A 25931-nucleotide genomic window follows, 5' to 3' on the forward strand; every position below is an offset into this window, starting at 1 on the left:
CTGCTTACCAGGCCCATATGGTGCCCCCTGCCAGCCGGACACCACCAGCTGCCCTTCACCGGCCAGCCCTGGGTGATTGCTTTTCCTTCAGGCCCCAGCATGCTCTCTACTGCCCCACAACCCAGCTGGCTCGGGGTAAGAGAGCTGGGGGGCTCAGCCCTGAGGACCGACCTGCCTATTGCCACAGCCCTTTGTGGGAGAGGACAGCCTGGTGTGGTGAAAAGCCGAAGAGAGGCGGGGGCGGGGAGAAGGAAGGAAGGAAGGAACATTGACTGTATCCCAACTCCATTTGGACCCCTTGCTAGGCATTTGGGATTCAGAAATGAGTCAGAAATACCTACTGCCCTTGAAGGACACAAAGTCTAGTGGGGGCGAGAAGAACAGAAACAGGCAGCAGCAACACTTGCAACGCCGAAAGCTCAGGCCTGTGGGATCCCACAGGGAGAAGCCTAACCGATGGGTGGTAGTTGGGGAAGGCTTCCCGGAGGAGGCAAATTTATAGGTGGGTTCTCAAGTACAGGACTCAGCCTTTCCAATTCATGCTATTTAATCCTTACAGACAGCCCTCTGCAATAGGTACTATGGCGCCTTTTACAGATGAGGCTCAAAAAGTGAGCTCACCAACACCAAAAGAAAGAAAGTTGGGTTAAAACCCCTGGCATTCTACTCCGGCTTGGGAGCCTGGATTTGAGTTTGATGCAGCCTCTGACTGGCAGGGACCCTCAGTGAGTGCCTCTCTCCTGGGCCTCAGGCTCTTATCTGTAAAGTGGGTGTGTTGCTGTTGCAGTGTTGTTGGAGGAGCAAGGGACAGAAGGGCTGAAAAAGCACTTAGGTTATAACCCGAGAGAGAAACACCAGCGAGGCCTCCCTCTCGAGCTGGGGCTACCACACCCGTCCTTCCCCCAGCCAGGAACAGGACTCCTGCCTTCTGATCCAGGAGCAAGCCCAGAGGCTCAGGTCACCTTGCCGAGGCACCCCCATCTAGAAGAAGCCGGGCTGTGCCCTTCTTTTGACTCCCTTTGACAAAGCCTGACGGGAAGGCACAGGATCCTAGAGAGAATTCTAAATCTTGGAGTTAAAACATCTGCGATTGAGGAATTCTAGGATCCAGACTCCCCTCCAAGCGCCTCCCGGCAAGCAGGGCAGGGTCTGGGTCAAGGTCATGCAGCACCTGGCCCTGCCAGGTTGGAAGGATCACTAGAGATAGGATCCCATCTCCTTTCACAGATCAAGATCAAGACCCGGAGAGGAGAAGGACTTGTCTGAGGTCACACAGCAAGTCAGTGTCAGAGCTAAGGCTCCTTTCCTCATGCAGAACACCTTAGGCCACACCACCTCTGAGGCTACTTAGGGAGTGGGGTGGGGAGGGGCAGCCCAGCGTGCCCAGGTGGTGCCAGGGAGCAGCCTGGGTGCCACTGGGTGAGTCAAGTACCACTGGTTTTCCAAACTTTTATACTCCTGTCCCCTTCTCAGCAAAGTTCTACAACCTCAACCTCTCCTTCTAAGCCCCCCACTGCCCAGTGCACCTCCCGTCTCTTAGATAAGACCCTACTCTCCAGCCCTCAGTCTTCCCATCTGTAAAATGGTCTTCAAGTATCTTTCAGCTGGGCTGTCCAGAAATCCTAGGCCGCCGTGTAGGCGGGGTGACGGAGGCGGCTCTCGGGCCCTCAGCCTCCTATGGGGTGGAGAATAAGAGGATTGGAGACAGGGAGGAAAAGGGGGGCGTCTAGGGCTTTCGGCTCACTACCTTACGGGCGCCCTTTGTTTGGACAGCCTCGGGAGCGCGGCGCACCAGGTCCCGGGAGCGAGGGCAGGGGCCGGGCGGGGCCCGGCCGTCGGGGGCGGAGCAGTGGGCGTGGCCTGGTCGGCCCTCGCCCCGCCCCGTCGGACGTCGGCGCGGAGCCCGCGTGGGGAGGAGGAGCGCGGAGCAGCGCGCGGCGCCCGGCCGCGGCGGAAAGTTTTCCTGCCGGAGTTTTGGCGGCGGCCGCCGGAGCGGCCATGGACGCGCTCAAGTCCGCGGGGCGGGCGCTGATCCGGAGCCCCAGCCTCGCCAAGCAGAGCTGGGCGCGCGGCGGCCGGCACCGGAGTGAGTGTGTGCGCGTCCGCCGGGCCGGGCGGGGGTCGGAGCGCGCGGACCGGCCTCCCGCGGGCGCCCGGGGGAGCGGCGAGGCCTGACCTGCGCCCTGCGGCCCTGGGGAGTGGGGGGTCGCCCGGGGTCACATCGCGCTCCCGCCCCCGCTCTGTGCAGCTGGGGAGGGGGGCAGAAGCTGGCGGTCCCCAGGGGCAGGCGGCAGTCGGAGGGGTTGCAGGTAAGAAGAGACTTGCGCGACCCCCAGCGCCTCCCCGCCCTGGGCAGCTCGGGGAGGCAGGAGCTCAGCGTCGGTGCCCGGGGGAGGGGGCGGTGCAGGGGCTTGGAAGACGCCCCCATCCCCGCACCCCTGCGCGCCAGCCTAGAGGTCAGCGGCCAGCGGGAGCCCATTTGCCCGGTCCCCTAGTGCAACCCACGAGGTCATCTTTCGACTCCTGGGCTCCCGGAAACCGACTCAGGTGTGAGCCCAGGTTCGCAGGTATCTACTTGAAGGTGGGGGCGAGGCTCAGCCTGGGCTCTCAGGAGGCAGCACACATCGGACTGTCTAGTCCCCTGCGTCCCTTCCTCTGGCCGGGTCCAGGTGGCGAGGCTGGCGTCTCGGCTGTTTTTGAAACCTGTTTTCTCTCGCACTTTCCCCCTTGGGTTTCCGAAGTCCCTGGGCTCCCAGGCGAAAGGCAGACTCGTCGCCACCTCTCCCGGGGGCGTCTGGGAGGCAGGGAGGGGCCTCGCCTGGCCCCCCTTCTCTCCCCTTCTCAGGTTACTCTCAGGGAACCCGTCACCTGGCACCTTCCCCTGAGGCCTGAGAAACCCAGCCCAAGTCTCTCCTTTTTCACGAGGGAAAATAGAGTGGCTTCCCTGGGGTCACACACACCTTCCCGGTGGATATGGAGCCAGAACTCCTGCACACTCCCACCCCCTGCCAACCACCTCTGACCTGGCCACTCCCCACTCCAGGAAAGCCCTGACGGTATAGTCACACCCCACCCCCCTTCCTTCTTTGCCTTCCAGGGCTCCACCAGGGGAGCCCGCGTTCCTCCGTGCAGGAGTGCCAGCGTGTCTGGGCCTAGAGAGCCCGCCCTGCCCCTCCTCTTGCACCACTCCTGTTCCAGCTGTGGCCGCCTCCTAAACTAAGACTGGCATTGGGAGCTTGGGTTGGTGCCTGCGGGTGGAGGTGGGGTCAGAGACTCATTAGGGCTGGGCCAGGCCAGGGATGCACCGTCTCCCTCCCTTGTTGGCTCCCAAAATAGACCTTTTAAATATTTGTGGGATTTGACCAGAACTTCTGAGATGATCTGAGATGACCAGAACTTCTAGTCCAGTGGGGGAACTCTGCAGCCTTCTCCTGGGATGAGGGAGGGAAGGGGTGCTGGGCAAGGGAAGGAATCTTAGAAGCCCCTCTGAAATTGGAGAAGGGAAGAGGCAGCCACCCTGGGTGGTGGAAAGGAGTTTCTCCTGCCTGCTCTGATCTTGGACAAGCTTGTCCTTTCTGATCCTCAGTTTCCTCATCTGCAAAATGGGAATAAAAATTCTAACCTGGCAGGGGTGTTGAGAAGGTTGTTGATAATAATGCTTCCTCCTGGCCCCTAATTGGTGGTTTCCTTGTCCCCGACTCCCATTGCTGTCATGTGGACCTTCCACATGATGATTACTGTGATGGAACAAGTTTTGGGGCCTCAGGGCCTGTCTACACCTGCGGAGGAAAGGAGAGGAGAGCCCCCCTCCCTCACAGACCCCCAGAGTGCTGTCCTGAGCCTTCTGGACCCAGGGTGAGCTGGGTCTAATCCCCAGCTGTCCGTCGTTATTAAGTCTCAGTTTCCTCATGTGTAAATTGTAAATAACAGTTGTTCCCACCTCTGATTTTTGTGTTTGAATGAAATCGTGTTTTCTTGGCATGGAGAAAGAGTGCAATAAATGGAGCTGCTGCTTTTGTCACTTTATGTTTTACACAGTGTTTCTGCTTCCATTATCTCATTTGCCCCTGTGAGGTGACAGAGCAGGGATTCTTATCAGACCCATTTTAGCGATAAAGGAACCGGGGCTCAAGGAAGTGGAGTTACTGGCCCCGGCATAGAGCTTCTGAGAGGCAGCATCCCAGATCCCCAGCCCAGGGGGCTTATCCCTGTGCCTCATGGACTCTGGCCCTGGGAGGAGGGGGAGCTGGGGGCAGTCTCCACCCCAGGCTGGGCTGGCAGCCCCTGAGGATAGTGGTGGCCACAGGGAAGCCCTGAGTGTGTCCAGGTTGGGGGTGCTGGGGTCCTCTGACCCTCGGGCGCCTCCGTGGGTTGTGCCAGTCTGTCAGAGAACTCAATGAGAAGGGCTAAAGAAACATGAGGCGCAGGTTCCAGGAAAGCTAGTTAATGGTGGTGGGCAGGGGACGGAGGATCTATGCACACTTATAATACTTACAATAGAAGATATTATAAATAAGCCATCATGCTCATTGAGCGCCGACTATGCATCAGACGCTGGTGGAGGCGTGCGGGAGTCTGGCGAACGGTCAGTCTGGTGGCGGAGGCAGGCAGATTGACCAGGGTGCGAGCGAGTGGCGTGATTGTGGGTAGTGGTGACTCTGAAGGAAGATAAAGCGGGGTGGGGAAATGATGGGGCAGCTTCGTTAGATAGCGTGGTGTCTTCGTTTGGGCTCTTCTGGAGGCAGATGCCGAGACAAGGATCTGAGTGCAAGTCGTGTTTTGGGGAAATGATCCCAGGAGACGTTGTCAGGAGGAGTGAGAGGGAAGGAAGTCAGGAAGTGGACAGTGTGAAGACACCACACTGGGCGACTGGCGTGCCATTGCCTGGGGCCCCGGGAGCCGGCGTGGAACGTGCTCCTCAGTCACTCCGGTTGAGCGGTCGTTCCTGTCAGTGCTGGGTGCGCGGCTGCTGAGATGGGAGCTCTCGATGCCCCAGTCTACGCGGGCATTGGTGTCACCAGCTACCACAGGGAGCTGCCGGCAGAGCGACAAATCGGGTGGCGTGTGTGGAAATGGGGCCCACCGAGCGGATAAGGGTGGGCCACTGATAGTGTCCATGCAGGGAGTCAGGGAATGCCTCTCAGAGGAGGTGACTTGGAACACATGTGGATACAAGGAGGGAGGGATCTGGGAACAGTGTTCCAGCCAGAGGGAACAGCAGTGCAGGGAAGGTTTAACTGGAGGCTGGGACTCTGCTTCGCAGTCTGGCAGCTGAGGGAGGGAGATGTGTCTTGAAGGAGTCAGGTCACTTGAAGGAGCCACTGCCCACTGCGGGTGAGCTGGACACTCCTTTTAGGCAGCCCTGGAGGGCAGGATGCCCACCCCTTCTGGTCATCCTCAGCCTGAGCCCTGCCCTGCACAGGGAGAGGCTTGGTGGGCTGCGGGAGTGGGTAAAGAGCACACCTATGGGCTTCGAGGCCCAACACTGGCAGTTAGGAGCCGTGGCCAGACTCCTGAGCTGCGTTAGCTGTGAAATGGGAATACTAACGTATCCTCGACTCTTGTAAAATGCTGCAGACAGCTGTGTACGTGTGAAAGCTCTTTGCACTTGACCCTTGGTGGTGACCAACATTCACACTTCAGTGGCAGTTGGTGTGCACCAAACACGGATCTAAGCCCACCTCACGTGTGAACTCATTGCATCCTCACAGCAACCCCATGGGGGGATACTATTACTGTCCCCATTTTAAGGTGAGGAAACCGAGGACCAGAGAGGGGAGTGACAGTGAACCCCACAGCCTGTCTCCAGACCCCACTGTTTTAACCTTGACAGCATATTTTTATCTTACAGCGTGAATAGATACTTAGGAAATGGTAGCTGCTGCTATTATCATTTTTTAAATTATTTTCTTTTGATAATCTTAACAACTTCTGAACTTTGCCCGGCACTTTTCACCTGCTGAACCTTTTTCTGGTGATGCTCCTGAGGGACTGCACTCATTTGTTAGATACGAAGACTGTGGCCTAGAGAAGCAGCCACCCTCCAGATCATGGCAGAGCTGGAGTCCCCTCCTGAGATGTTGTCACTCTGTGGCTTCTGAGGCCATCTCCCCACCAGGCTGGAGGAGGCTGGAGACCAGGGCCCTGGTCAGAGGGCCCCGCTGGCCCATGGCTTTGGCTGCAGCTCTGATGTTCCAGACACCAGCCAGGCCGGGTCTCCCGGGGCGGCAGAAGGGGCACAGGGGCACCCTGCCCAGCTCTGACTCCTGGGCAGGGGCCCTTAACGAGGAGAGAATGTGTGTTCGCAGCTGCAAGTCACACTGGGCATATGGTCTGTCCCCGGCTAACTCGGACAGCAGGTCATCTGTAAAATTGCAGAGTTAAAATAGCGCAGTCATTACCCACCACAAAGCCAAAAATAACCAGGACCGGAACTGGGCTGTGGACTCAGGCCTGTATTTGCCTGGGGGCCTCCGGGAGCTCTTCCTGAAGCCCAGGCTCTTCCTGAGAAGGAACATGTGGCCTCCAGCTTATCTGAGGTGACTAGATGGTGAGCGAGCGGGCATGTAGAAAACCCTACGTGTCTGTCTGTACTGAGTGGTGCTGGGTACGGGGAGGGCATGGGGCACGAGAGACCTTACACCTCGTTGAAGAGATGAGTCATGCCCAGAAGTACAGGAGCGGGGGAGGCAGGCAGGGTTCCCTAGAGGGAAGGAGGGAGAGGAGGATCCCAGCTGGGCGTGGGAGGACGGGCTGATGGGCATTCGGGGATAAGGGAGAAGTAAGACGAGGCAGGACAGCCACATTGGGCAGGAGTGCACCTTCCCCATACCAGTTCCTGGGGGAGGCAGACACACAGTAGGCAGCTGCTTGGTGGCGGGTATTGTGGCTGCGGGAGGGAGAGAAGGAAATCCACGTTTGAGAGAGGCACGAGGAGCCCACTGACGGGAGGGCTGAGGCCTGTTTACTGAGCACCTACTGTGGGCGGGGCTGTCTGCTAAGTGAGTTACATTTTATTATCTCATCTCGTTTTATTATCTCATCTCGTTTTATTATCTCATCCAAGAGTCTGAGCAGCCCTGTGAGCCGGGAACTGCTGTTTCCCCTATTTTATCAATGAGAAAACTGAGGCTCGGAGAAGATCAAGATCACTTGGTGTCAGAACTGGGATTCTAGGATTAAGGCCCTTGCTCTTAACCACTAGGCTATACTACCTCAAAGAAGGCTTCCTGGAGGAGGCTGGATGGGGGAGTGGTAATCAAATGAAGGGAAGGGCATTTTGGGTAGAGGAAACTACTTGAGCAAAGGCACAGAAGTGGGAAAGTAAAAATTGCATCATGAGGAAAGCTCTGCATGGTTGGAGCTTCCGTTGTATGTGTGTGCATGTGTGTGTGTGCAGGGGTGTTGTGGGAGAGGAGACGGGGGAACCTGTAACTCCCCAACAGTCATCGTGGGACTTGCCTGTCGTGGATTTGGAGGGGGTCTCTGACTTGCTGTGTGACTTTGCACAAGTCCCCTCCTTCTCTGGGCCTCAGTTTCATCATCTGTCTAGTGAGGGGTTTGGGCAGAGGGTCTCTGAGGCTGCTGAGTGGCAACCAGTCTAGCAGGGCCCTCTTCCGAGAGGCTACAGGATAGGAGAAGGGTCAGGCCAGGGAAAGAGGAATGCAGAAAAATGCCAGGCATTTCAGAGGTCAGGGAGGACTGGGGAATGTTTTGACAGCAAAGAGGTCATCTGTGACCTTGGTAAGCTTAGGCTCTTTGGAATGGAGGGGGCGGAAGTGGTTTTGGAAAGGGGCCAGGAAAGCCCGAAGCCAGAGACAATGGGAGAGTGGGGACATGAGAATGGGGGGAGGAAGGATGTTTGCCATAGGGCAGGGATGGGTAATGGGATGAACAAGGCCTCCCCTGATTGATTGGTGTTGCCTGCCTGGAGCCTTGTGTTGAGAAACAGTCCAAAGCCTGTAAATCAGGGAGTAGAGTCACTGTTGATTAGCAATGTCTGCCGAGGACACAGGCGACTGAGGGCAGCACGTAGTTTGCCATCCTTGCTCAGGTGGATCTTGGGTTGAAAGTGGTGGTCTGGGTGTCTTGACCTACAGAAGGGGAGCCTCGGGAATTAGGAATTGTGGGAGGAAATACTTCCAGCTCCAGGAACTTCTCCCTGACCTGTTGCTAGAATTACAGTAGTTTGCCTCAGGGAAGGTAGTGGTGGCCTGATGGTCGGGAGCTTGGGCTCTAGAGTCAGATGGACAACTAATTTGACAAATAATTATCCTTTGAGCCTCAGTTTCCTTGTATGTGAAATGGGAATGAAAGAATGCCTGCTTGCAAGGCAGCTGTGCGTGTGAGAGCTAGTGGTAAGAGCTGCTGCTTTGGTACGATTGTCGTCCTTGTTTCGTGTTAGCTCTCTTTGGCCCTGATGATGGTGGTGCTATTCTTGGTTTCTTTGAGAGCAAGGCCCATGTCTGAGTTGCTTTGGGGCCCCCATCACCCAGCCTAGGACTAGGACAGCTCAGGGACTTCCTGATTCTTTTTGGAGGATCAAATGAACTAGGCGCGTGGTTGATGGGACAGAGGATGGGGTCACTTTGGGATTATCTCAGCAGGGGCTGGGCCTCGTGTTGGGGTGGAGGCCCAAGGGCGAGGGCTGGATGGCCATGGGCCAGGGGCCAGAGCTGAGGATGGGCTTGGAGGCACTGCAGGCCTGAGAGAGGCCTCAGGGTTGTCAAGGTCACTCCTTCACTGAGCAAATATTGAGTGCCAGCTGCATACCAGGTTCTGGATGACCAGTCAGCAAGTCCCTGCTCATCTGGATCTCAGTCCAGGGGGCTGGGTACACCTGTCAGTTCTCGTGTGACTCATTCCCCTCAGCACACACACGTTCTTTTTCAGATGAGGATGCAGTCTCAGAGAGAGAGAGTGGCTTGCTCAAGTCAAATCCAGAGAGATGTGGGTGTACGAGGCTCCTTCTGGCTGGTGGAGGAGGAGGGCTCTAGGACGGGAGCTAGGAGTGGGCAGCACAGGCCCCGACTGGGTAGAGGACCTGGTGGTGCCACCTGAGCCCAAGGTTTCCGCTCCCGATGTGCAGGAACCCTAGAGTCAGGCTGCGCCTTGAAGGGGAGCCCAGAGCTCTGCCAGGGCCTCTGCTGCCCTGGAACCAGCAATGCCCAGTCGTAGACTTTCTTCCTGCGGCTCTTCCGTCAGAGCCGGTGAAGGAGGCAGGGGGGTCACCGACTTCTCCCAGCTGCCTTCCCAGGAAATGGTCTGGGGAAGCTGGCCCTGGCCTGTCCGGATCCTGCTCTATCTGAGATTGTAGGTGAGGCCGAAGAGCTGTTTCCATTTTACAGATGAGTCCGTAGCGTCTGAGGGAGGATGAGGGACAAGTGGAGGGCCCGGACACACAGGGGTGTGGGGTGTTCATTCGTCCTGGTGATGGGCCCTGGAAGGATCTCTGGAGACCTTCCTTCCCGTTCTGGCCTCACTGCTTCCCAGCTGAGGGTTCTGGTGCCCCTGGGCCTCAGCGCCTGGGGAGGAACCCTGGGGATGGTTACAAGCAGTGCCACTGAGGAAAGCCACACTTCCCCTCCTGTCCGTCTGTCTGCTCCGGGCCCTCTCTTGTGAGTGGGGCGAGGTGGGGGCCTCTTCCCAGCTCTCCCTCCTGCTCCGTTTCCCCACCCGGCGAGCTGGCTCATCCCCTCATTTCCCAACCTTCCTGACCTCAGTCATGGTCACAGTTTTCAGAGGATCCTTCCCCTGTGCCCTGCTCTGTGTCGTTGTCACAGCCCAGGCATTATTAGTCTCAGAGAGGAGAGGGGACTGCCCCGAGACGGTGCGGGTGGTGGGAAACAGAGCTGGGATTCGAGCCCAGGTCTGCTGGGCTCAGGTAGCCTTCGTGTGATATCATTTAGAAATCACCTCCCCCTTTCCCCACTGACCTTTACCCCTCCCTGCTCTCCTTAGGCTGCTGGCTGTTTCTGGGTCTGCCTCCTCCTTGCCTCTTGGCCTCTATGGCTGTGCAGATGGAGAAAAGGAGAGCAGGCTGGGGCTGTGGGAACCACCCGGATTTGAATTCTGGCTCCAACCCTTTACTCATTGTATGTGGCCCTTGTCTAATGACTTCACCTCTTGAGCCTCGGTTTCCTAATCTGTAAAGTGGGGATGATATCCACCTCACAGAATTGCATTTAAGATTCAGTGTGAAAATGACATGGTTCGCTCTCAGCAAGTGTTAGCGTTGAAGTGAAAAATTTGGGCTTTGCACTTGAAGATATGGGTTCGAATCTTGGCTCTTGAACTCGCTGGCCCTGTGGACTTGGTTATGTGGTTGCACCTCCCTGGGCCTCAGTGTCTTTGTAAATGGGTATAGTTAAAGCATCTGCCTCCTAGGTTCTCGTGAGGATCAATGAGAATATTTTATGTAAAGCTTCTTACCGTGGTGCTTGGGATGTACTGGAAAATGTTAGCCCTTCCTTTATTAAAGAATCGAAATAATGGTAGATGGGGGGACCCCAGTGCCCCTTGCTAGGTCTTCCTAGGAAATGGGGGCTGGCAAGAGCTGTTGCTGTGGTGGGCCTGCCCAGCAGGGGCTGAGGGCCTGTCCTCCTCCTTCGCAGAGCTGCCCGAGAACTGGACAGACACTCGGGAGACACTGCTGGAGGGGATGCTCTTCAGCCTCAAGTATCTGGGCATGACGCTGGTGGAGCAGCCCAAGGGCGAGGAGCTGTCGGCTGCTGCCGTCAAGAGGATCGTGGCCACGGTGAGCCCCAGTCAGGTCGGGGTCGGGGTGGGGGCATGAGACAAGGGCCAGCTTCTTCCCGGGGTGCCACTTGTCCCCCACTTATTACCCCATTAGGTGTGTGCGAGCCATCTCTGCCCTGGGTCCCCTTGCATCCGGCTTAGGGGTTCTGGTAGCGGGGCCGTTGGGCTGGCAGCACCAGGGTCAGTGTCCTCCTCTCCAGCTGTCGTGGCCATGGCCTCTCCTAGCCTCTGCTCCCCCAGCTCAGGCCCCCTGCCTAAGCGTTGGTGACTTATCAGTGCCAGGGAGGGGCAGTGGGAAGGTTGCTGTCACCCAACCACTTGCCCTGTGGCCTGAGGGAGAGAGTAGCCCGCCAGAGACCCATTTCCCCCTCCCCTGCTCCTAGTGAGCGTGGGCCCTATAAATCCACTTCCTTTGGTGGCCTTGGACCCCGTAGCTCAGACCCTGGCAGGTGCAGTGGGTGGAGCGGAGAGTCCCCATCCTGCCGAGTTGTGCTCAGTCTGAGGTCCCTCCTAGCTGTGTGTCCTTGGGCAAGTCCCTCAACCTCTCTGAGTCCGTTTCCTCCTGGGGAGAAGCCGTCCTGCCTGTGAGGATGACTCGAGGCCCAGTGCTTGGCGGAGAGCAGGTGCTCCACGAGCAGCAGTTGTCCCTGTCTTTGTTAGAAGAGGCTGCTGGCTGAATTGCTTTCCCCCCGCGCCTGCCAGGAGCCTGCGCCGAGGCCTCCCCTGGGCGTCCTGTCTGGGCGTGCAGCAGCTGGGTGTAGCCCACGAGGGTGGGTCCCAAGTGAGGCAGGCAGGCTCCTCTGACCCACGTCTGCCCCAAGGCCAAGGCCAGCGGGAAGAAGCTGCAGAAGGTGACTCTCAAGGTGTCTCCACGGGGGATTATCCTGACTGACAACATCACCAACCAGCTCATTGAGAACGTGTCCATTTACAGGTAGGCCCAGTGTCGCCCGTTTGCTCTGCCACTGGGGCAGCGGGTGGAATCCGGACTCCACCACTTCCCATCGGGGTGACCTTGGAGCCTCACTGTGCTCATCCACAAATGGGGCGGGAGCAGGTCCTGCCTTGCTGTGCGGCTGTGGAGCGTTGAGTGCAGAGCGCCTGGCTCACAGCGAGCGCTGGGTTAAGTGGCGGTTGCAGCCGGCAGCTGACACCCGATCAGGCTGGGGAAACCACCCCCCTTCCCCGAGCCTGCTGCTGAGTCAGACTTGGAGCAGAGAGCTGCAGAGTCACTGCCTTTTCCTTCCGGCGTGAGTGCAGCAGCTCAGCTCTGGACATCTGGCCAGGTGTCCAGGGAGCCCTCAGGCAAAGTCTGCGGCCAGAGTGTATCTTCGGTATCTATGCTCTGTAGCCAGTGGCTGGGGCGGGGCGGGGAGGAGGGGACAGACGGCCCAGGTCCATTTTAAAGATGGAGAAGCTGAGGCCCAGAGAGGGAATTACCTAAGGCCTTACGGTAAGATATCAGTTGGGACCAGGAGACTGGGGCTGGAGTTCTGTGCAGCAGGTCCCCCCACTACCAAGTATCTCTTCCCCTTCTTACTTTGTCTCCAAGCAGGTGGCTCTGCCGGCTGGAGCACTAGCCAGTACTGGGGTGGATGTGTGTTGGGGGTTGTTTTAGAGTTTCTGGCTGGTGTCTTTCTCTCACCTTCCTGATTCTACCTGCCTCCTTTAACCACCATTTTCCAAGTGTGTACTCTGCTGGGGTCTGTGTCAGCTGAGGAGTCAGAGCCAGCCCCTGCCCTCAAGGAGCTTCCCATCTAGGAGGGAATGGACGGGAGAAATAGGAGATAGGGTGTAAGTGTTTCCCAAGAGGGCAGAGAAGGAGAGACCTGCTGGGGGAAACCTGGGAAGGCCTCCCAGAGGAGGTGGCAGGAGGCTGGATCCCCTGAGATGGAGAAGAGGCAGCTGGGGACTTAGCACCCCCTCCCTCTACCTGCCTGAGGGTCTTAAGTGGTGCTGATCCCTATGTCAATGCCTGCGATTGAAGCTGCCGCCGCTCAGGGTAAGGGAGTCTGCTGAGTCCTGTCCCACCTCCAGGCTGCCAGCCCCTCCCCTGATTGAGATTCTCAGGATGACTGGAGGCAGCATGGAGGGATCAGACAAGGCGGGGCACGTGTTCCAAGAGGAGGGAGCTGTCTCCCTCCTGGATCCACTGGGGTTCCTGGTCTGGTCATCCTCACACGCTGCCTTCCTACTCCCAGCTCTGCCGCCGCTGGCCACCGCTCCAGGAGAACTTGTCTCGCCCAGTCACCCTGGGGGAGACGGGACCGGAACTCGCCCGACCTCTGGAAAGAGGCATGATCAGAGGGCAGGTAGGGGAGGAGGAGGCCAGGTGAAGGGCATCAGTGGCGGGCAGTGTCCCATTTCCCCTTCCAGCTGGTCCCTTAAGAGACAGCACGGCAGTGGTCACAGCGTCTGGAATCTGCAGGTGAGCTCAGGTCTGTGCTCTGCTACTAGCCTGGTGGTCTGAGACAGTTAGCCTCAGTTTTCTCGTCAGAAAAGTGGGGAAAATAATAGGACCTATCTCAGAGGGCGGCTCTGAGAATTAAATGAGGTGATATGTAGAAAGCTCTTGGCACATTGCCTGGTATACAGTCAGGACTCAGCTATTAGTATTTTGGGGTGTGGCTCATTAGAGGGGGAAGGTGTCCTTTCTCTAGCGTTTGCCTCCACTCCTTCCTGCCCAGCCTGGGTCCCCCCGCATAGAGGGCCCAGGTTGCCAGCCCAGAGGCCAAGGCTGTCCCTCTGGAGTCTCGCCCTGGTGGGTGGGATAGCAGGCTCTCTGGATCTCAAGGGAGATGTCCTCTGGGCCATCCCAGATGTGGTCAGGCCCCTGTGCTGGGGTCTGGTGACACTTCCCACTTGCCTTTCAGGATCTCCTACTGCACGGTGGACAAGATGCACGACAAGGTGTTTGCGTACATCGCCCAGAGCCAGCACAGCGAGAATCTTGAGTGCCACGCCTTCCTCTGCACCAAACGGAAAATGGTCAGTGGGGAGGCCGGGGCTGGGGCAGGCTCTAGCCTCGCCTTGGCAGCCCTGCCCTGGGGGGCCCTGTGTAGTGGTGGAGGCAGGACCGAAAGGTGATAGACACTTACAAAAAGTTTGAAATCCCTGGCCACCCCAAGTGGGTGCTGGGAGCTGAGGGTGCTGAGTAGGGCTGCAGTCAGGTGGGTACCTGTCAGAGTGGGCTGGCCTGGCTGGCCTGTGGGCAGTGACGAGCCTGTGTCCCCAGCGAGTGCCTGGGGCCCCTTCCTTTCTGTAAAGTGATTTCTTGTATTTGAGGTTTTTGGGGGTCTCCTGTCAATAGTATGGTCTGTGGGTGCAGGGTCTTATAGGGACTAGTCCTTGGAGATTGGTGTTTTGGGGTCCCAGGATGAAAGAGGAAGGCGAGAGCCCTCAGAGGACCTGGCTTGCTGTGGCCAGAGCAGGGCGGGAAGTGGCCGTTTTTTGGTACCTACTATGTGTCTGTTTCAGTGGTAGGCTTATGAGGTATCTTCTCATTTAATCCTCACAGCGGCTCTGCGAGGTGGAAGCTGTTACTCTCTTCACTGTTTTGATTTTTGTTTTTGAAGAGGAAACAGCCTCACGGAGGTCAGCAGTCTTGCTGAAGATGGCATAGCCAGCCAGGGGGAGTGAGGGTTTGAACTCAGGTTTCTCCCCTCCCTGCGTGACTGTGAGGAGCCCGGAGCTGCTTGCCCCGTTTCCAGGCCACCCTCTGACCACGTCTAGCTGGGACGAGTGGGACCCTCGGTGGTGTCTGGGGCAGGCAGCAGAGTGAGTCCACCTTTGGTGTTGAAGTTTTTGTTTCTGAGGCCCCACCTGTAAGGAGGTCCCTGACATTTATTGACTTAGTATTGGCCTCTGTTAACTTCTGTGTGCAGAGCTCAGAGCCCCAGTCCCTGTGCCCCATGGGCCTTGGGGCCACGGAAACAAGCTCGTTTCCACTCTGCCTGTCACCAGGACACATCAGGGACCTCACAGTCTGTACGTGGCGCCCCAGGCTTCCGCCACCCATCAGGGCCCCCTTTCCGACTTCAGAGCCAGTGGTGTAGCGTCTTCCAATCCCCTTCTCTGCTTCCGTCGTCACATTGCTATTTCTGACTCTCACCCTCACCCTCCGGCCTCCCTCTCGTAAGGCCCCTTGTGATTGGGCCCACTGGGTAATCCAGGATAATCCCCCGTCTCAAAATCCTTAACTTAGTCACGTCTGCAGAGTCCCTTTTGGTCACACTCACAGGTTCCAGGGATTAGGATGTGGACATCTTGGCCATGATTCGGCCTACTGCAGGTCTTGTGGAAGGAGCACTACAGGAGGAGACAGACTGGGCTCTGGGCCTGGCTGATGTGCTGTGTGACCCTGGATAAGACCCTGCCCTTCTCTGGGCTGCATGCCCATCAGCAGAATGAAAAGGTCACTGAGGTGACCTCCAGGATTGTTCTGAAAGCCCCAGTTTCTTCCGCATACCTTGTTTCTTTCCTGCAGATGCAGTCACCGGCCACTCACTCAGGGCCTCGTGATGCCCCAGGTCTCTGAGCTGCGGTGGCTTCTCCCATGACAGCCTTGTTCCCACAACGGTGACTGTTGGCCTTGTCTCATATGAGGCCACACAGACTTAAAAATACAAGTTCATTGTGTGCCCATTGTTGGTCTCTTCCTCCCCAGTGGCCAGAGCAGGCACTGGGCAGGGCAGCTGGCCCACGGCCATTGCTGCAGAGCGGGGAGCCTTGCTGGGAGGGGTCTCCCAAGACGCAGAGGCTTCCTCCGGGGTGGGAGGTCAGGGGTAAAAGAGAATGGATGCTGACCCCGCCGCTAAAGGAGGCCTGGCCTGGGGCCAGAGGACTTTAGACAGGCTTGAACGAAATCAGCCTGCCCCCAGGCCGAGAGGTCAGTTATTGAGGAAAACAGCCCAGTCGCTGCTTGGTGACTGCCGGCAGAGCCCTGATTGGGCAGAGGGCAGGGCTACTGCTGGACACGTAGGCCCAGGCTCCTAACTTTTCTTGTCACGTTCTCATCTGTGGTCAGGGGCTGACTGGCTGGATCGCAGCTTATCCTTCTCCACCCTTTCCCCCCTGGCCTCCCCCCTTCAGGGAGCCCTGGAGAGGTCCCTCCAAGAGACAGCCCAGCCCAGGGTGGTGTAAATAGACCAGCTGATGCAAGGGTGGTGTTCTTGTGGCTCCCAAGGCCTCAGGTGAGCTGAGCTGGCAGTGTCGGTGGCCTTGTGGCCTGGCCGTGGTGGAAACCCCAAGATTCTCAGGATTCAGTGGACGTTCCTGAGGAGGAGGCAGGAGGTGAAATGGGTGCCCCAGGTCCTGCAGCCCACCTGCTGGCAGGTGCCGCCACAGATGTTTGCTGCTGCTTGTCCTGGGGTGAGCCCTGTGTTGGGTGCTCGGCCCAGGGGATCAGCCGTGGAGATACGGATGCAGTGGTGGGGGAGAAGAGCCCAGAATCAGTAGCTGGAATGCAGGGGGCTTGGTTCCAGGGTGGAGGTTATTAAGTCTCACTGGAGGTCAGCAAGACTTCTCAGAGAAGGAGACATTTTGAATTGGGCTTTGCGGGATGAGTAGGAGGAGTTTGCCAGGCTGCAAGAAGTGGGGTGGTGAGATGGTGAGTGCACTGCAGCCCAGGAATTAGCACATGCGAGGACGCAGAGGTGCCAGATGAAATGGAGTGACTGGTGGTTGAGGACTCGGCTGTCACCAGAGCCTGGGCAGTCAGCCAGCAGGGGTGCCTGAATTTGGATGTTGACAGAGCCCTCCCTCCTTTTGGCAAGGGGCCCACAGTCTCCACATCCTCACCCTTCCTTTCCTGGCTGCCTGAATGAGCAAGAAGCCTGTAACAGAAGCCTGTAACCCACCTGGGGTCGGCAGGGGAGGGGGCCCTTTCTGGGTCACCCTCCAGTTCATCTCAACTCAGGCGGCAATCCACAGGCCTCCATTCTCTGGTGGCTCCTGTTGGCCTGGCCAGGACAAGGTTCCACCCGCCCACCTGGGAGGCCTCAGCGAGCCTCGCCCCTCCAGGCTCTGAAGTGAAGGTGCCATTGCTGTGTTGGTGGGGAGCCAGGGCTGCAGAGCAGGTGGACTGCAGGGTGAGGCTGAGCTGTTCTCCCTCCCAGGGCCATTGGCATTCCTCGGGTGATCCTTCTGTGCAAGGATTTATGCTCCTTGGGCAGTGGGGCTGTAGGGGACTTGGTCTGAGTAGCAGGCTGGGATCCGGGGGTTGTGGCCCAGCTCTGTGGCCTTAAACTAGACCTGGCCCCTTTGAGGAGCTAACAGCCTGGTTACAGCGTGGGAACAAGTCAGGGACACAAAAAACTGGGCAAGGTCGAACCTGGTCCGGGTAATAAGACAGATCCACAGGTCAGAGGCACTCAGAGGAGGGGGAGGCATCTGGCCTGTGGAATCAAGGAAGGAAGACTTCCCGGTGGGCAGGCCCAGGCAGCCCTTCCGTCTCATGCTGCCCAGATTCCTGCAGCCGCCGCAGAGAGTGCCACCCCCCTCAGGCCCTGCCCAGCCTGGGCTTGCAGCCACCTGCACATCCACATCTTGCGTTATATTTGGTTTAACTCGCAGCTCGGGACTTCAGGGCGAGAGGATGGGAATGTATGCAAATGAACAAACAGATTTATGCAAAACCAGTATCAGGCTTGTGCCCCCAGATTTCCTGAAGGCAAAAATAATGGTGTTTCCATCTCCCTGCCACATTGGGTGACTGGCCCTTGCTTGGGTGTATAGTGATCTGACTCCAGCTGGTAATTAGCCCATATTTTTAGTTCACGGACAATTCTCAATGGTAACTGGGTCTATTAAACTTGATTCAGACGTGACAGCTGAAATTGTAAACAGCTGTGAAGAGTTTCATACTTAATTACCATATTTAAGTTTTGCCGTAAAGTGCCCGTACTTCCGTCAAAAATGTAAATGACGGAGACATTCGAATGAGATTTTATACTTCGTGAGGTTTAATTGGCACGCATCAGTCAGCTTGTTTAGGGATTTTAAATTTCAAAGAAAAAAGAGTTTTAAAGGCAGTAGCCACGACTTCATTTCTCAATTAAATCAAGTTGTCTGGTGGAGGGGAAGGGAGTGCAGCTGAGGCTCGTCAGGCCTGAACTTGTGCACTTGAGAGTCTGGTGCTTTCTTCCTGGGGTGGGCTGTCAGGAGGAAGCTAGACGTTGCTTTTAGCTACAGCTATGAGCTCTGGGACTTCCACTGCGGAAGCCAGGCTGGTGAGCCCTGAGCTGGAATCAGAGAGAGGAAGGGGTGGGTTGAATGCAGGCCGGGGGTGAGTCCTGGCCAGAGTGTGGGGCCTCAGGAGGCCTGCCCTGGGAATCAGGGGTGTTTAGACTTGATTCTCCCCTTCAGGAAGCACCCAGAGCAGGTGACACAGGCATGTGAGCTGATGACACTTTCATATGCATGATGTCAGAGAGGGGTAGGCGGGGCTGTAGGAGCCCAGAGCTGACAACATGAGAGGTGACATTTGAGTTGGGTTTGAAGGGGTGGATGGGAGTTCCCCAGGGGTGAAAGGCCAGGGTGTGGCCCCTCTTTACCAGGTGTGTTACGGCACTGAATGGTTTTGGTCCCCTGCCATGGGCACTCGTTAACATCTTGTTCCTGCCAGGAGATGTGTAAGCCTCCTACTACTCTCTGGCTTCCAGTTATAAGCCCCTCCAACCCTGCAGAGTACTAACAGCGTCTAACCTTTGCTTCTCCAGCTGCGGCTCATTCAGGCAGTGGCTGGGCCCCTTCCAACTCTGGCTTTTCTGATCTCAAATTCCAAGGGCTAAATTACTGTGTGAAGTCCTCAGGTAGTCAGGGAGGGCTTCTTGGAGGAAGTAAGCTTCACAGTTAATTGACTTTAGGGAAGCCCAAAGGTAGGGAAAAAAAGGGAGGTGAACAGTCATTGCAAAGGTGGGGGCTGGAATGAGTGTGGGAACCCTGGCTGGGCTACAGGTAGTGCAGATGGAGCCCCACCTGCCTGCGGAGGGTGTGGCCTCCTTACACTCCAGGCTGCTTTGGTGACCTGGGAGGGGCCAGGCCTCTGCCTCTGCGCGTGAGGCATTCCAGAGCCTTGGACGGAGCCAAGGCGGGCCTGGCCTGGAGCTCCCGGCCCCCAGTTCAGACTTGCTGTTACCTGCCTGATGCTGCAGTCCTCCCCCAACCCCGCTTCCTGTTTTTCAGGCCCAGGCTGTCACCCTTACTGTAGCCCAAGCCTTCAAAGTCGCCTTTGAGTTTTGGCAGGTGTCCAAGGAAGGTGAGTCTTGTTCCCGGACACTGTGGGTGGGTGGAGGTGTACAGGGGGCCTTGAGGGAGGCGGGCAGAGCAGTGTGGGGTGGGGAGGGGATGGTAAAGGCCCTGGAGTCAGGCCTGGGCTGACTCCCAGCTTCATCGTCTACCTGGTTTGTGGCTTGGGACAGGTCCCTCACCTCTCTGACTCAGTTTCCCCATCTGAAGGAATGGGAACAGCTGTCTCCCTTCCCATGGTGCTTGTGAGGGTTAAATAAAATCTCAGAGTTTCTCTTCTCCCTGCTGGAGACCTGCCACCTGCCCCCGAGCTTGGCCACAGCCTGCCCCTGCCCAGTGATTGCTGGCGACGGAGGGCTGGGGTCGGGGGCTCCAATGCTCTGTGCCTTGGTCCCACAGAGAAGGAGAAGAGGGAGAAAGCCAGCCAAGAGGGAGGGGACATCCTGGGCAGGGGCCACTGCGACAGCACCCCCTCGTCAAAAAACCGTGAGTCTTGGGCAGGGGGAAGAGCTGGATTCAGCTGCGTGACATGGGGTCTGGCCTTCATCCAGAGGGCCCCGCTCCCTCCTGGGCTGGGGCAAGCTCTTGGTTTTTTATGTTTTATTGCTAAATGATACATGTTGGCTATAGATAAATTAGAAAATGTAATAAAGGGAAAAAATTACTCCTTTTGGTGCGTGTGCTTCCAGATAGGTCCCTATGCAAATGTATAAATATATGTGTACATTTCTCTGTCTCTACACCATGTCGTGTGAGCTCTTAAAAAACTTAACACCCGTTGTGAATTTAAGAGTTCCAGCCTACACCATTAGTGGGGAAGAGATTTTCCCCGTGGGCAGGGGTCCAGCTGCTTCGGGAGGTGCCAGAGGGGACTCTGGGGGGTCTGGTGATAGGCCTGGGAAGGCCATGCCCGAGGAGGGAGTCAGGACCAGGACAACCCAGGGGCTCCGGGATGGGGCTGGGAGAGGAAGGCTCCTCTCCCCCGACACACCTGACTGACCCCTCATAGTGGTCGCCACTGGGAACCTGCTGGACTTGGAAGAGACAGCCAAGGCCCCGCTGTCCACAGTCAGCGCTAACACCACTAACATGGACGAGGCACCGCGGCCTCAAGCCTTGAACAGCAGCAGTGTGGTCTGGGTGAGTGGTCATGTGGCCTGGGGACCCCACAGGAATCGAGTGAGCCTCAGCCTGATCCCTGGACGAGGCCTGAGGCTGTTCAGGGTTCAGGCCCTGGCACCCACGACTTGCAAGCCTCTGGTGGGGCCAGACCCAGGCCAGCAGCACCCAGGCCCAGGGCAGGGGATGAACAATGTCCCCTTTGAACCCAGGGTTGTGTGCCGAACAAGCTTGGCTCCCAGCACAGCTGTCTCCTCACAATGCCCGGCCTCTTGGCCTGAGCATACACTGCTCTGCCCACCACAGGACCAGCCAAAGGCTCCCTTGTTCTCGGTGTGGGCGGTTTGCTCCTGACAGCCCTCCCCCCTCAGCTGTCTGATTGAGGAGCCTGAGACTTGGGCAGTCGGCAGTTGGCCCCTGCCTCGCTCTGTGACTCAGGGCAAGCCCCCTGACCTCTGTCTCCTCCATGAGGATGATCTCCCAGAGGAACCTGATTTTTTTTTTAATAAAAAATTTCTTTTAATTTTTCACTTGGAAATAATTTCAGACATATAAAAAAGTTACAAAAACAGTACAAAGAATTCCTGTTCACCCATCATCCAGATTCCCCAAAGGTTAACATCTTACATAACCACATTACAATGATTAAAGTCATTAATGTTGATATGACACGATTATGTAATCTACAGACCTTATTCACATTTCCCCACTTGTCCCTCCAATTTCTCTGGTCCAGGAGTCATTATAGAATCACTCATTACTTTCCTTGTCATGTCTCTTTAATTTTAAAAAATCTGGCATGTTGAGGGCCTTGAGAGACTGTCAAATCCTGCTGCCTGTTGGGGGCCACCCAGCGTCCCCCAAGCAGGCACTGCCAGCCTGTCCTCTGCTCTCTGGGCGCACCCTTGCCCCCTGCCCATCCTACCGGGGAGGCTGTGGAGGGAGTCTCACCCATTTTTTTCCCACCTAGGCCGTGGGATTCTTGCCATCATTTATCCCTCATGAACTTAGAATTTTGGCTTGGATTGTGTTATCTTTTTTTATTTTTTATTTTTTTTGTGAGGAAGATCAGCCTTGAGCTAACGTCCATGCCAATGCTCCTATTTTGCTGAGGAAGACTGGCCCTGAGCTAACATCTGTGCCCATCTTCCTCCACTTTATGTGGGACGCTGCCACAGCATGGCCTGACAAGCGGTGCGTCGGTGCGCGCCCGGGATCCGAACCTGGGCCGCCAGCAGCGGACCGCGTGCAGTTAACCACTACGCCACGGGGCCGGCCCCTTGGCTTGGATTTTGGAAGTGGATGAAAGCAAGACAGTTCCTTCCCCACCCTCTTCCGCTTGGAATTTGAAAGCTGTAGAAATCGTCCAGTCCAACTCTGTCGTTTTATGGAAGGAAAAGCTGAGTCTCAGGAGCAGTGACTTGCCCAAGATGTCCCTCAAGTAGTGGCAGAGCTGGAAACTGAACCCACCCAGGTCTCCAGACGCCCTGTGAGGTGCCCTTTCTCCTGCCCCACATCCCAGGTTCGGGTCCGTGGGCTGAGATGCTGGTGGCAGCGACCAGGCAGGAGGCCTGCCTGTGCCCGTTTCTTCAGGCACCCACCGACCCCTACGCTTGTGTCCCGAGTCCCTGTGGCTTACCCAGAGCTGGGACAAGCCCTGGCTATGAGCACGGGCTCCCCCACTGAGGGTTCACATCTCCTGCTTTGTTTTCCCCAAGGAGCTGGATGACGGCCTGGACGAAGCATTTTCAAGGTAACATGAGCTGGGCTCCTTGTGCTGAGGAAGGAGGCCTGGCATTCGTGGGTTGGTCTCCTGGGCCCTTTGCCATGTCTGAGAACATGAACTCTGACCTTTCCAGAGCAAAAATCTCAACTCAAATACCTCTGGGGATGGGGAACTCACTATCTGGAGTTGGCCGGGTCTGCCAGAAATTTCTCGCTGTTGAATCAAAAGCAATTCGTAGTGGTGCCGTACCACAGTCTGAGGTAAACTAAACACACGGCAGCTCAGGTTGATTTCCTCTTCCTACACTCGGTGTAGCCTTCAAAAACTGGCTTTTTTGCAGGCTTTGTTCTCTCCGGAGGTTTTGAACGTATGGAAAGGGGCAGGGAGAGAAGGCAATACTTAATAAAGCCCATGGAGCATTCCATAGAGGAGGAATGTCAGGCTCAGTGAGAAGATCTTTTGGTCTAGCCTGAGGTGGTGGCATTTCCCCATTTTCCCAGGGGCCATCCCTGTAGCCATGGTCACTTTCAGCTTGGGGACATGCCACCAAGAAGGCTGCAGCTGAGCAGAGGCCTGGGCAGCTCACAGTTCCTCTGAGCACTGGGCCCCAGTCAGTCAGGCCTCCTTTCTCCCTCAGGGGCCCCTGCAGCCCCCTCCCTTCTCCCCGACGCCTTCCTGCCAGAGCCTGGTGGAAGCCCCTCCGTCAGCCCTGGGGAGGTGGGGGACGGCGTGTGTGTCCCCTTCATGGAGGCAGAGATGTCCTTTTTACCATCTTCTCTGCTTCACTGGCAGCCTACAGCTCCCTAGTTTGAAGAAGACAGTCGTCCTTTTGCAGATCACTCAAGGAGTGTGTGTGCTTTATTAACAACTTTGAAAATCAACAAAGCATTAAACAGGAAATAACACCATCCCACAGTCCCACAGCCCAGACTTTTGGGCTTAATTCATGCTAATCTTATACATGCTCGTCGTATTTGCACTTGGGGATCCTGCTTTCACCTAACACTGACATATCAGGAGCATTTCTCGGGCTCCTAAAAATCCCCATGTAAATGCCTCGTTCCCTGACTGCCTCACATTCTCCTAAGGATATGGGCCATAATTTACTTAACTTGTCCCCTATTCTTTGGACATTTAGGTTGTCTCCCTTTTTAAATTTATCGTTTGAAAGGCAGTGTGTTGCACGTAGTTACTGCCAGCAGTCTTCTCATGGTTGTACTGTCTCCCTCCCGCGCGTGGCCCTCTGCCCTCACCAGCGCTGCTCTTTCCCCTCTTTGCTGGGCATTTCCTGATGGAGCCGTGGACGGTGTGGGTGCCCAGGCCTCTCTGTGTGGCGGGAACGCCGCTGTCTGCCCCACAGTTTTCTGAGCCGGTTGACCCTCAAGGGTAGGCTCTCTGGTCAGAGGCTCTGCCTCTCCTGATGTCCAGGACTTTCTTCTCTGGCCCCTGTGTCCTGGCATTTTCCCATTCATGCCCTCTCACTTCTGACCCTGGTGCTGGCCAGGCTGGACTGGCTCCTCAGGCCCCCACCAGCCCGTTGCCCGGGCCCTCGGTTCACAGAGCTCTGCCTTTCAGGCTTGCCCAGTCTCGGACGAACCCTCAGGTCCTGGACACTGGACTGACAGCACAGGATATCCATTACGCCCAGTGCCTCTCACCTGTCGACTGGGACAAGCCTGAGAGCAGCGGAGCCGAGCAGGATGATGTCTTCAGCTTCTGAGGGCCTGGGGCTGGCGGGACTCATGACAGACCAACGCCACCTGCAGTGGGGGCAGCTCCAGGACCCCCAGGCACCGTCTTCCAGTCGGTCAGCAGCACCGTCAGCCTGCAGACCAAAGCTGCAGCCAGTCTAGCAGGGGGAAGGAGAGGTTTTTTTAACCCCGCCCTTTCCCTAAGAACTGGAAGATGCCTTGAATATTTATTCAGTGACTCCTGGTCCGACTGGGAAGCCGGTTTTGCGTCTGGCGCGAGCGCAGCGTTATAACCAGCTTCCTGCTGTCTCTTGAGCAAGCTCTGCTCTGCTCTGGGTGTCAGGACGGTGACCAAAGCCTTCCTTGTCCCTTCGCTCTTTCTAAGGGCCCAGGTCTCCCTGGAGGCGCCCCTGCTCCTTACTGAAAGTAGTCCGATTGTTCATTTCTGTCATCTTTTGAGTACAGGAGGGCACCGAAGCCTCAGGAGAGGACCGCATCCTCAGGCTTGCCTTCCGCAGGGACCCAGCAGGCCTGGGCTGGAGCCCCTGGACCTGGGGGCTCTGAGAGACAGGGGCAGCTTCTGACCAAAGACAATACATAGCTGGCACTTTAAAGCACACAGCAGTGTGGCCCCTGGGGGCCCCTCGATGGTGCTGCCTTGCACAGAGCTTTCTTTCTGCCCTTCTTCCACGAGAAGGGGCCCAAAGTCCCTGTAGATGGTCGCCATCAGTGCTCGGAGCCAGTGAAACTGGCTGCCCACGGACTCCCCGAGTCTCACTGGGACAGTGGGGGTCATCTCTGTGACTGCCCTCCCTCGGGTCTGCTGTACGAGGTTGTGCCCACTTGTCCATTGTGTCTGTGTCTGTGTGAGTGTCCCTGGGCCCCACCTCCCTGTACTTCCCAGGATACCGTGTGAAACCTAACGCCTAGACTTGTTTAAGAATATTCTCTTGCCATTTTACAGATGAGGAACCAAGGCCATAAGCTGGAAGGGCTGTAGTCAAGAGTAGAACCCAGACCTGATGCCAAAGCTGCCTTCTCCCCGCCCCCTCACACTCACACCTTTTTTTTCTAGCTTTGTTGTCCTCCGAGGAACCAAAAACCCCAGCTATTTTCTGACCAAAATGTGTTTCATAACAAACCATCTGGTGCCTTTCCACAGAGAACTGGCATGAGCCTCCGTGCCGTGCTGGCTGTCTCGCCGTTGATTTCCGTAAAAATGGAAGTGTTTGAAGTCTGCTAATTCAGAGGGTGAAACAACCAAAGTCGGTAGGCGTCTTGCCCTCCTTCCCTGACACTCCGACCCCGGTCGGGACATACCAGCGACAGTCTGTCTTCAGTCTCCCTCCATTCCTCCCCTGCCACCCCCCGGGCCCCGGCATCCTGAACCCAGCAGAGCTGCCAGCGCCTTCCCCAGTCCCAGCTGCCTCCCAGGCCTGGCTTTGCTGAGCTTTTCACTCACATCATAGAGCGGGCTTCACCAGCCCAGAAGAACACCCCACTGCTTCGAATCTACCTACCTAAGTAAGCGCTTGAATCACAACACAAAGAAGTGCCTGGTGAGGGGTGGGGTGGATGTGTAGGGTCTCCATCAGAATATGGGGATACTTCCTTGCCCTGCCCAGCTCCTGCACCCCCATGCCCCTACCCCTGACCCTCTTGGTGTCGGCACCTGTGTGTGTCATGACGTAGCAAGGGTTGGGCCTGACAAGCTGCCCTTGGCATGAGGGTCCAGGAGCCCCGGGAAAGGCCTTGCTGTGTCTGTGTGGGTTGGGCTGTGGCCGTTGTCTCGGCCTTTGGCCAACAGCGGTCGATGTGCTGCCCGTGTGTCTGCAGAGAAGTCCTGTGCTTTACTTTGTGTTGCTGTAAAGGAATTTCTAATGAGGAAGATAAGTAATAAACATTCTCTTTTTGAAATACAAAGAGCACTTGCATGGAGCAGCCCGGTGGCCGTGTGGGAGCGCGGCATCCGGCAGCTCCAGCCCTTTGAGGGTGGAGCGGCAGTGACCACAGGCCCAGACGTGGGGGATGGTGGTCTGTGGTCCCCCGGTTGAAGCCCAGCAGATGGGGGTGTGTGATGAGGTCATCTCTGGATAGCCTAGCGAGGCTGCCCTTGTGAGCCAGTGTGTTGGCCCTGAAGAGGTCTCTGAAAACCTCGGTCAGGGCTTCCTCGCTGGGGGTCTGTGAATCCCTGAGACGTGCTGGTGATTGTGTGTGTGTGTCCATGTGTACATTTTTCTTGGGGAGGGTGGCCATCATTTCCATCACATTTTCCAAGGGGTGCACAACATTTATTCACTTGATAAACTTTGTGGCAAACACAGACCGGGCCTGGGGCTCTGCTGGGGATGGCAGTCCAGACAGGGTCTGCCTGGACTCAGGATGTGTGG

The 25931-nt window shown here is 56.8% G+C and overlaps 1 protein-coding gene across 3 annotated transcripts; it reads left to right on the top strand.

Annotated features, from left to right (window-relative positions):
• Positions 1-1933: 1933 nt before the first annotated feature.
• Positions 1934-25931, top strand: LDLRAP1 (low density lipoprotein receptor adaptor protein 1). Of its 3 annotated transcripts, none has more exons than XM_058553271.1 (9): positions 1934-2086; positions 10614-10756; positions 11580-11692; positions 13632-13746; positions 18943-19015; positions 19405-19491; positions 20015-20145; positions 21846-21877; positions 23426-25931. In XM_058553271.1, the coding sequence occupies exons 1-9, from the start codon at positions 1999-2001 to the stop codon at positions 23568-23570; spliced, it is 927 nt and encodes a 308-aa protein (XP_058409254.1). In that variant the 5' UTR covers positions 1934-1998; the 3' UTR covers positions 23571-25931. The 3 variants fall into 3 exon arrangements, with proteins under 3 accessions (XP_058409254.1, XP_058409251.1, XP_058409255.1); XM_058553268.1 differs by having other exon boundaries at positions 1935-2086; positions 21843-21877; positions 23426-25930; XM_058553272.1 differs by lacking the exon at positions 1934-2086 and adding an exon at positions 2365-3056 and having other exon boundaries at positions 21843-21877; positions 23426-25930.

This window comes from Diceros bicornis, chromosome 13 (genome assembly GCF_020826845.1).
Source record: "Diceros bicornis minor isolate mBicDic1 chromosome 13, mDicBic1.mat.cur, whole genome shotgun sequence".
Taxonomy (NCBI): Eukaryota; Metazoa; Chordata; class Mammalia; order Perissodactyla; family Rhinocerotidae; genus Diceros; species Diceros bicornis.

Coding starts and splice junctions, on each gene's coding strand:
- LDLRAP1 (XM_058553268.1), top strand. CDS start 1,999: ATGGACGCGCTCAAGTCCGCGGGGCGGGCGCTGATCCGGAGCCCCAGC. Junction 10,757..11,579: donor TCAAGAGGATCGTGGCCACG/GTGAGCCCCAGT, acceptor GTCTGCCCCAAG/GCCAAGGCCAGCGGGAAGAA. Junction 19,492..20,014: donor CACCCCCTCGTCAAAAAACC/GTGAGTCTTGGG, acceptor GACCCCTCATAG/TGGTCGCCACTGGGAACCTG.